Source organism: Juglans regia, chromosome 6 (genome assembly GCF_001411555.2).
Source record: "Juglans regia cultivar Chandler chromosome 6, Walnut 2.0, whole genome shotgun sequence".
NCBI classification, from domain to species: domain Eukaryota; kingdom Viridiplantae; phylum Streptophyta; class Magnoliopsida; order Fagales; family Juglandaceae; genus Juglans; species Juglans regia.
This window is the reverse complement of record NC_049906.1, coordinates 19,099,707-19,109,703: the sequence shown is the minus strand read 5'-3', so window position 1 is coordinate 19,109,703 and position 9,997 is coordinate 19,099,707. Positions and strand designations below refer to the sequence as shown.

General features: G+C 38.9%; 1 protein-coding gene across 1 annotated transcript; it reads left to right on the top strand.

Moving 5' to 3' along the window:
• The first annotated feature begins 7,368 nt into the window (after positions 1 to 7,368).
• LOC108985616 lies at positions 7,369 to 9,669 on the top strand. Its single transcript, XM_018957974.1, has 2 exons — positions 7,369 to 8,170; positions 8,283 to 9,669. Exon 2 carries the CDS (start codon positions 8,701 to 8,703, stop codon positions 9,478 to 9,480), a length of 780 nt encoding a protein of 259 aa, XP_018813519.1. The 5' UTR covers positions 7,369 to 8,170; positions 8,283 to 8,700; the 3' UTR covers positions 9,481 to 9,669.
• Positions 9,670 to 9,997: the final 328 nt, after the last annotated feature.

Below are 9,997 nucleotides of genomic sequence, written 5' to 3'. Positions count from 1 at the left end.
CGACCACCTTTAAGTGCTACCCTACCATTTCCAGCCATCCCCTTTCCAGAGTTCCACCCAACCCTTGAGCTAAAGCCCACCGTAGCTGCTGCCTCGCCTTACTCTACCGCTTCCGGCCTAAAAAATCTTCACCTTCACCCACTAGCACATCGGACCTACCACCCCGTTGAGACAAACCCCACCAGTAGTCCTCTGTTCCAAAAAATCCAATCTACCACCTTGCACCGCTGCGGCCCTGCCGCTGCTCTGCCATTCTTAGCACCACCTCAGTAAGCTATTTGCGCTTTGTTTGTTATATTTTTTTAATCATCAGACTGTATTATGATTTAACCCATTTGTCTTTGTCCATCCCTGGAGCGATGCACGCACTCGTTCAATCGCGGGACACCGTTAACCATCACACATGATCATCCATAATATTTACCTTCTGCGTTGTAAGTAACACTCCAGCGCGACTCTTGGAATTCTAACATGAAATTTATCACTAACTTTGTTGTAGTTTGGTTGTATTGAGAAGAGCCTTGAGCTCGAGGAAGTGTTGGGAATATTTGACCTAGTTGTTGTTAGAATTTGGGTCGATGGCCGGATGAAGGATGGGAAATGCGTGTAGTTGGGGTTTGTGAAATTGTGGATTTGTGACTACTATGTTATTGTGTATGATTGTTGCGTGCTATGTCATGCCATCTAATAAACTGTCTGTCAAGCATTTGCGTATTATTGTTACTGATATCTGTCATGATTTATTCAATTGTGCTATGTTCTGTGTTATGCTGTGTAATCTAAAAACTGGATTTTTGGTAAATATATTTTGTGTGGGTGCATGCATGTCACGACCCCTAGCCAAGATGGGGTATTATCTTGGTAGAGCTCCTTTGGTTACTCGGGAGCGTGTAAAACTGAGTGTCATCCCCTAGGCTGTCACTAGGCAACAATAGGCTCTGCCAATACGGTAATGCTCTTGGCACAACTACAAAACCCCTCTGCTGGTGGGGGCTAGAGGATGCCTGGTCGAGTTAAATGTCGGGCACGGAGCTAGGCATCACTCGTAACAAAGTCACACGCGCGGCCTTTACCCATGGTCTGACTAGGGGAGCTAGGGTGTGTGGGTGGTCCCGATGGGAGACCATGGTTTACACAATAATTAAATGGTTGTGGTTGGGTATAAAGGGGTTTTTGGCGTGAGTGGTTATAAGTATTGATATTTTTGGAAAACTGGTTAAAATGAATATTTTTGGGGTTATTGCTTTCATAAGTACTTAGCATGTTTGTTTGTATAATTTTATGGTTTAATCTCTTGGTTGTTGTTCTGTTGATTCATTTGCTGAGATTGCAAAATCTCATTGTGGTATTCCTACCTATGTTTCCATTTCATGGATCGAAGACTTTGATGCAAAGGAGGGATTTGAGCAGGAGGGACTAGCCCCACCTGAGGAGTGATGGCCTGGGGCTTTATCGTGTTATTTTGTTATTGGACCTTTGTTTTACATTCCTTTATTTCAGCCCGATGATTGTATTAACCTCTTGGAAGACCTTGTTTCAGGTTGTATTGTTGTTAAACTTTCTAGTACTTAGTTTGACTGCCTTATATTTTTTTCCACTGTGTTATTTATGTCGTACACAGTTGCATGTTTGCACACACTTGCACAATGCAATGGGGTGTATGATCAGTGTGGTTATCGTTCCGGTGTCATGACTTTTACCAAATCACACGTGGGGGTCGAGGGGGCCACAAGAATGTTCAATTAGATGATTCGATTACTTGTTGTCCCTATACATAGGCGTGAAGAATATTGGATAAGTACAATAAATTAATCAACTTAGCACAATACTTTGCTATTATAAGGCTTATCCCTGGTGTTTGACCACCACGTTATCCATACCGGTAACCCGAGGGCTGCTAGGGCCATTTGATCCAGACGACTCTGTTGAAGAGTTATCCTTTATGGGTGAAGGGTCTTGGGCTCCTAGTTCTGGTTAGACCAATATTAACTCCTCCATAACTCAATTTGAGTTTATCAAGTTTGAGTTTGAACAATTCGTAAATAGGTCCTATGCTAATGGCATTGTTGTTATTCAACAAACACGTACATGGTACAAGACGTCGAAGAAGTAAATTACGAGTCATGGCCGTTGGGTTGAATTGAGTTTATTTCATGGGGCACGATATAGAAGACTTGCGGAGAGACTTTTGGTGGATTATACTAATTATGATAAGATATAGAAATAAAAAAAATATTATATTTCAGTAAATGATAAAACAAACCAAATAGGATTGAAAATTTTGATTTATGTGGAATAAGAAATAAATGGTCGCTAACGGCACTTGACTCACCGCTCAAGCGAATAACCTAAGAGTCGCACCTAACTTTCTTCTTCCTATTCAAATGGACAAAGAAGCTTTTCTATAAATAGAGAAGCTCCTCGAGAGCACAAAATACCGAGAAATACGAGAAGAAAAGAAGAGGAAAAGATGAGGCAAAGAGGGAGAGAACCGAAGGTCCCCAATGGGACTATTCATAAATACAAGTGTGTACTACACAAACAAAATAAAAATTAGTATTAAATAATATTAAGCTTCTGAAGAGACAAGTTTATCTTGGATATGTTAGCTTCTTCACTTTAGTTTTATAACACGTTATCAATACGAGACACTAGTCAATTGTTGTGTTCTTTGAATCTTTGACAATATATTTGCGTAACATTTTCCGAACCATAGAGACATGAATTCTATTTATGGATTGACCAATTCCAAGATGATTGGTGACGGTATATGTCTGGCAGATAGTTGTACAATGCACACAATTCTTAAGGATAAGAAATATTTTCAATATTTGACATTATATAGGGCCAACATCAATATAGTATCTGGGTCATCGAACCTAATTCAAGGCTCCGGAAGAGCTGACATCATGTTACCGAAAGAAATAAAATTATGTATTGACGATACAAGAAATTTACTGAGTATTGATCTCTTTCTTTTTATGGTCCCACTTTTCTATCCTAATCATAATTTTAGGATGATGGAATCTCTTCAAATACAAGCGATGTCTCCCTCATTCTTCCTCTCACTGCAACAACAATACTATATACTCCAAATACCTCAACCAATATATGGTAGGAGTGCTGCTATGTATAGTCCCTTGTAGTCCTACAATGCCCCTGATTCCTATTTGAAAAACAAAAAAATGAGAAATGAGAAAGGGGTCTAAAAATTTTCCCGCTCTTCAATTTGTGTCCACTGCCCATCATTGGCCTCCTCCACCATTGACGGAGTCGCAGTGGTCATGTCCTCCACTGCCCATCGCTGACCTTCTCCAGCATTGACGTAGTCCTAGTGTTCGTGTCCTCCACCACCCATCTTTCAAGAGGAAAGGTGAGAAGAAATAAATCAATACCAAGTGTCTCTTGCAAAAGTCTCTACATTTGTTACAGACATCATAAAAAAAGTACACTAAAAATATGCTTGTAGTTATCCGGTATTTTAGGCAGGTGGATCTTCATGGATGAATCTCTTGGAGGCATAAATAACATGAAACTCACATTGTTTTGGGTCCACTATAGGTGTTTTGGGTTTTGGGTCCAAAGGTATAAATCTATATTTTTTCTTGTAATTTTTGTTGAGTCGCCCATAACTCTTTAGGGTCTACATGTTATTGTAGTGGAAAATTAGTTTCTAAATAATAATCAATATGTTTTCTCATTATATTTTTGTATCAATTTTGTTAAAAAAGCTATAATTTGTAAAACATCATGTCTTCTGTTAGAATCAGGTTTGTGCTTTGTGATGTTAGCATCAACAAGTATGGCTTTTTCTTTGGAACACAAGTTATCTTTTTCGTACCAAAATTTTCTACTTGTTTAATTTTTTTTAATTTCCTGTTGTGCCTAAATGTATCAAGATGATTCATTGGTCCATGCTTGATGTTAGTTTTGTACTCTAAATAGGTATTCTTGGTGTACAACTCAAAGGAGAAAGGGGAAGAAAACACATCTAGTAGACCTACCAACACTACTACAATGCTTGCCCACATTGCTACGATGCCTATGAACACTGCAACAATGCCTTTCAACATTGTTGCATTCACTTAGGTATTCTTGTCTTATTCGAGAGCCTTGTTATTGGTTTGAATTTTAATTTTGTTATAAATCATTACTCAATATTATTTCAGGAAATATCAAGACCAATATATTCGGATTGGTCAACGTATAACTATATGGATGGATACCATGGGACAATGCCACCTACATATTTTCCACCTTTTGCACCACTTCCAATTGCTAACCCTTTTTTTATGGAGAAACGAGGTGATAAATTTAATTTTCCAAGTGGTTATGTTCCAAGCAAGGAATTTGTCAAGGTTACATTTATGATTTGATATTGTAACTTGCAAGAGCTAATGCCATTTGGACCACAAATTCAATATACAAGATGTTCAAGTAATCATAAGGACATGACAAAACACACCTCATCTACTAGGCGATCACTGTTTTCTTTTGAAAGTAGTACTTATCCTAACACCCCAAATATGAGAGATGATGAGGAAGTACTCGATGGGGTTTCAGAGCCAAAGCTAGGGAATGATGCTGATGATGGGGTTTTTGGAGCCAATTGCAGGATTTGTTTTTAAAACAGAGCAATAACTCATTGACTATGATAAGCAATACGGAAAACAGACTGGGTTTTGTATAAAAGAAATAAAAGGGAAGATGATGGGTGTGTTAGATATGTAATACTTGGTTGTGCTCGTGGTGCTAAGGTAAGGAGCCGTACTACCAACCTTTCTAAACCATGCCCGACAATGAAGACCGATTGTAAGGTGAAGATTAATATAATCTTGGTTGGTGATATCTTGTGCATAAATACTAATCAAAATGCACACAACCAAGGGCTAAGTCCGCAAAAGGTAAGATTCTTTAGATGTAATCGAACTACTGATGATTCCTTAAAGAGGCAACTAGACATTAATGACAAGGCATGCATAGGTATGGCCAAAAGTTTCAACGCATTGGCTGTCGAGGCTTGTGGAGTCGAGAATCTTCAATTTATTAAAAAAAATGCGCATAATTATATTGACAAGGCCTGATCCTTAAACTTGGCAAATGAGGTACTGATGCACTTCGTGGGTATTCTGAGATAATGTAGTATAAGAATACTGGGTTTTACTCATTGATGGTTTTGGATGACGATGGACGATTACAAAATGTCTTTTGGGCCGATGTACATAGTAGAGCAACATATGGGTATTTTAGGGATGTTGTGACATTTGATACAATGTACCTAACAAATTGATATGCCATGACATTCACCCCTTTTGTCGGTGTTAACCATCATGGACAATCAATACTTTTGGGACTAGGTTTGATATCAAGTGAAAATATTGAAACCTTGGTTTGGTTATTTGACACTTGGTTGAAATGCATGGATGGTAGAGCACCAAAAGCTATCATCACTAATCAAGGCATGGCCATGAAAAATGCTATTGCAATATTTTTTCCAAACACCCAACATAGATATAGTTTGTTGCACATAATGCAAAAACTGCCAGAGAAGTTGAGTTCACTTTCCAAATACAAATGTGGTTTGAAGAGTGAATTGCACAAATGTGTTTATGATTGTTAGACTTCTCACAAGTTTGAGAAGTCTTGAGAGATGTTTCTTGATACTTACAATTTGCACGAGAATGTATGGTTTCAAAGGTACATTCTAGGCCAGGATGGGCAGAACTCAGGGGAGTGAGAGCATGAACCCCTTCTTTGATGGATTGGTACATTCGGGGACCTCATTAAAGAATTTGTTGATCAATTTGACAATGCACTAAGGAATAAAATAGAGAATGAGATGGCAGCAGACTTCCACTAATTGAATTGCATAATCTCATGTATATCCCATTTACCAGTGAAAAAGAAATTTCAAGAAGTGTACATGAATTCTAAGTTTAAGGAAGTACACGCCGAAGTAATGAGGATTATCTATTCTCATTGTGTTTTCATAAAAACAGAAGGGGCGATTACAACATATCAAGTTCATGACCAGAGGCAAGTTGAAGAATGCATTAAATGAGTTACTTTGTAGGTATACTTCAATGAAGATGAATGCAAGACGAAGTGCATATGTGGACTATTTGAGAAGAGAGGAATTATATACAGGCACATTCTTGCAATTTTTGTCATAAGGGATGTCCGAGTGTTACCGAAAAAGTACATTATGGACAGGTGGAGGTGGAGATTTATCTGAGCTTGGGCTGGGGATTGCTAGATGTTGGGCTCTAGTGGATTTATCTGGGTCTATCGCTTTTGTCCAAAATGGAAACCCTTCTGAAAAAAATTGAAACACCATCAAAGTTGTCATTTAGGATGTTGGCGCTCTAAAGTTGTCACTCTAGAAATGCATTGAAGTTGAGTCTAACTTACACTTAGAAGCTATTAATGATATACCTGAACTAGTATAGTTATTATCTTTGAACAATTGAACTTGATCTCTTTATTTGGTTTTTTGTCTCCCAAGCATATGTAAGTGAGAGGATGATAGACAATACCACATTAATACAACCAGATAAAAATGGGATAAAAGTGTTGTGTGTGTGTATGTATATATATAATGTATTGTATATATAACCATTTCAGTTTTTGAATACATTATAAGATACGTCTAGAAGGACTAGAGGGATTTAAAAAACATGTATTCAGTACAAGAAAACGTGGCAGTAGATATTGTGGAAGTCCGCTACTATTGTCGGAATGGGTCCATTTGGCAAAGTTGTTTAAGGAGGAATTTTTATTTTTGAATAAAGTTACGGGGAACAGAGATTTGCTTCTCAAATATTTTCTACAATTTGAATCATGATAGATATAGTTTGTGCACCATATTATATATAATGTCGAAATTCATGTTACTCAAGAGTACTAATATTCAAAATATTGTTGTAAGCTACATATTGTCTATTCTTTTCAAAGTTTTTAAAAATTTTGAGTCATAAAATTATAAAAAAATCTTGCTCTTTTCATGACAGGTTATGCATGTAACACTCGGGTCCAGCACGAAGCTCGCATCCAATTTCTTTTTTTTTTTCAGATCAATATGGACGAAAAGTCCACTTAAGTTTTAACGAGTAATTTTGGAGTAGGCTACGGGCCCAAAAATTTCTTTTATTTTTATTTTGGTATTATATAAATTTTTATTGAGCTTGTAATTAGGTTAAAACCCTTTTAATAATTTGTAGACCAAGTGTGCATTTCTTTTGTAGTTAGCCCAAGATTAATTTTAAAAGCCCAACCCGACTACTCAATATCTCATGCACATTTCTTCTTTTTGTTTTTCTAATTCTCCAGGGTTTCGATTACCTACATAAATACATACATACCCTCACATACATAGAAACTTCCCCGGAATTTCCCCAAGCTGCTGCACGTTCAGTCCCCCACGTTCCTACGTCCAGGAAGCACCACAAGTAGTCAACAACCAACAACCTCCTCCTGCAGCCACATTGGAGTAATACTTAACGAGCACTATGAACCAATTGCATCCCACGTTCACACGCCAAGGCCACGATCCATGTCGGCCATCCCCACGCCACCGACGGTTGCTTCTCCCCATCACTCTCTCTCACACGGTTTTATTTTTCTTCTCAGCGAACATTTACACCCCTCTAATTTCTCTGAGTTTTGCCACCCAAGCCATACCCTAGCCCAATGCATCTCTCTTCCACCTCTATCTCCCACCCCTCTCATGTGCCTCCTGCCAACCAAATCCGCCTTCCAACTCCTCTTTCCACAGCCACGCAATGTTGCTTGACAGATACACACATGAAGTAAACCCGTGACCCTGCAACCAGTAGCCGTGTAAGACATGACAACTGTAAGCCCCCTTCCCATTACCAACCACCATTTCCAGCACTTGCTCCTGCACAACGGAAGCTACCCCAGTGCCACCCAACACTAAAATGCCAGCCTCCACCCACGGCCAACCAGTCTCCACATTGTCACCAAGTGTTCTGCTCAACAATGCCGAAAATAGAGTGAGCTTTGTACTGTAAAAGAGATCCCACCAATCAAGCCAATGTCGTAGCTGATGAGCGTAATGCGATTTGCATGATTCTAGTGCAGGAGCGTATCACGATCTGCACGATTTCAGCACCTTCACGTCCGCACGTCCACCTTCATTTCTTTCCTTGTAAATTACTTCCCTTGTTTATAAGTCAATACATGTATATATATGTAAAGCACTACAGATAGAATACAACAGAGTTTTGAATAAAAATGTTGTTTTTCTTATATGGTATCAGACGTCGTCCGATTCTAAAATTTTTTTTCCCCTGCTTCCACAACAATGGTGTCTTCCATCTCTTCCTCTGATAAAGACCCTGTCCTTATCACCATCAACACAAACCAATTGCAGCGACTTACACCATCAAAATTCCTGCGTAGAGTGCCACCTTGCAGTCCCTTCTTCATGGATATGACCTTACGGATTTTCTCGACGGCTCAGCGAAGTGCCCACCAGCACCATGTCCAGATGGTGACTCTGATCTCTCTGCCCGTGCTACTGCTGAACACTGGTTCCGCCAGGACCAGCTGCTACTCAACTCCATTTCAGCGTCTGTTTCCGACAATATCTCTCCTCTCATTACCACGGTGCAGACCTCTGCTGAAGCTTGGTCTCATCTCTCACGGCTTTATGCAAATCGTTCTCGTACAAGGGTGATGCAACTCAAGGAATCCCTGACCCTTCTACAACGTGGTGACCAATCAATCGCTGATTATCTCCAAGCTACTCGTACCACCATTGATGAACTTGCCATGATTGATGCGCCTGTCTCTGATGATGATGTTACTCTCTATGTACTCAATGGCCTCGGGTCTGACTATAGGGACATCGTCGCTCCTATCCGCACCAGAGCAACCTCCCTTTCATTTGAAGAACTCCATGATGTCCTTAGTTCTCATGAGGCATACTTGAAGCGCTTGGAGACCTCTCAAGCTCAACTCGTTGCTACTGCCAATGCTACCCAGAGACATGATGGTCCTTCTCCCACTCGGTCCTACAAGAACAACTACCAAAATGTCAGTATCATAATAATCAACCTCGTAGAAAACCAAAATATCAGTTTTGTGAAGAACTTGGACACACAGCCCGCTCGTGTCCGAATTTGTAGTCTATGTCTGCCAACTGTGCCAATAAATCAACAGGCAAGAGTGCGAAATCGCTTCTTGACTCTGATGCATCCCACAACATCACCTCAGACCTCTCTAACTTATCTATCCACTCTGAATATGATGGTACTGATGTTGTGGTCATTGGAGATGGTTCAGGTTTATCTGTCACTCATATTGGTTCTATTGCTTTACAGTCTGCTGGTCGAATTTTTCAATTACGTGATACTCTTTGTGTACCAGCTATTCACAAGAATCTTATTTCTGTGCATCATCTTACTAAGACCAATAATGTGCACATTGAATTTCACCCTGATTATTTTCTTGTGAAGGATTGGATCACAGGGGTGACTTTGCTGCAAGGAAGCTGTGAGAATGGCATGTACCCGCTTTCTACTCTTGCTACTCCACACCAAATTACTGCCTATACTGGCGAATGCACCACCGATGCTTTGTGGCATCACCGTTTGGGCCACCCCTCAAAATGAATTGTTTCTCAAGTTGTTAAATTCAATAATTTGTCAGTTTCATCTTTATATGTAACACCTCGTATTTTAGTATATTTTTAATTGAAATATTATTTATTATTAATTTAAAATTTATTCTCTTGTTTTAAAATTGTTAGATTTTTTAGTTGTGTTATTTTTATAATTTTTAGTTTACGAAAATTATTTTTGAAGTGCTTTCTCTAAATTAATTATTTTTACGCGTTTAAATTTCTTCTCAAATTAAATTAACTTGTTGTGGGGTTTAATTGTTTATTTTCATTTTAATCACTGCGTTTGAATTATTTTATTTTACTTGCTGTATTAAAATCGTTCCCGTTGGATCATTTTTGTGACCCAAT

Bases quoted from the DNA above. Each gene is read 5' to 3' on its own strand.
- LOC108985616 (XM_018957974.1), top strand. From the start codon at position 8,701: ATGCAACTCAAGGAATCCCTGACCCTTCTACAACGTGGTGACCAATCA.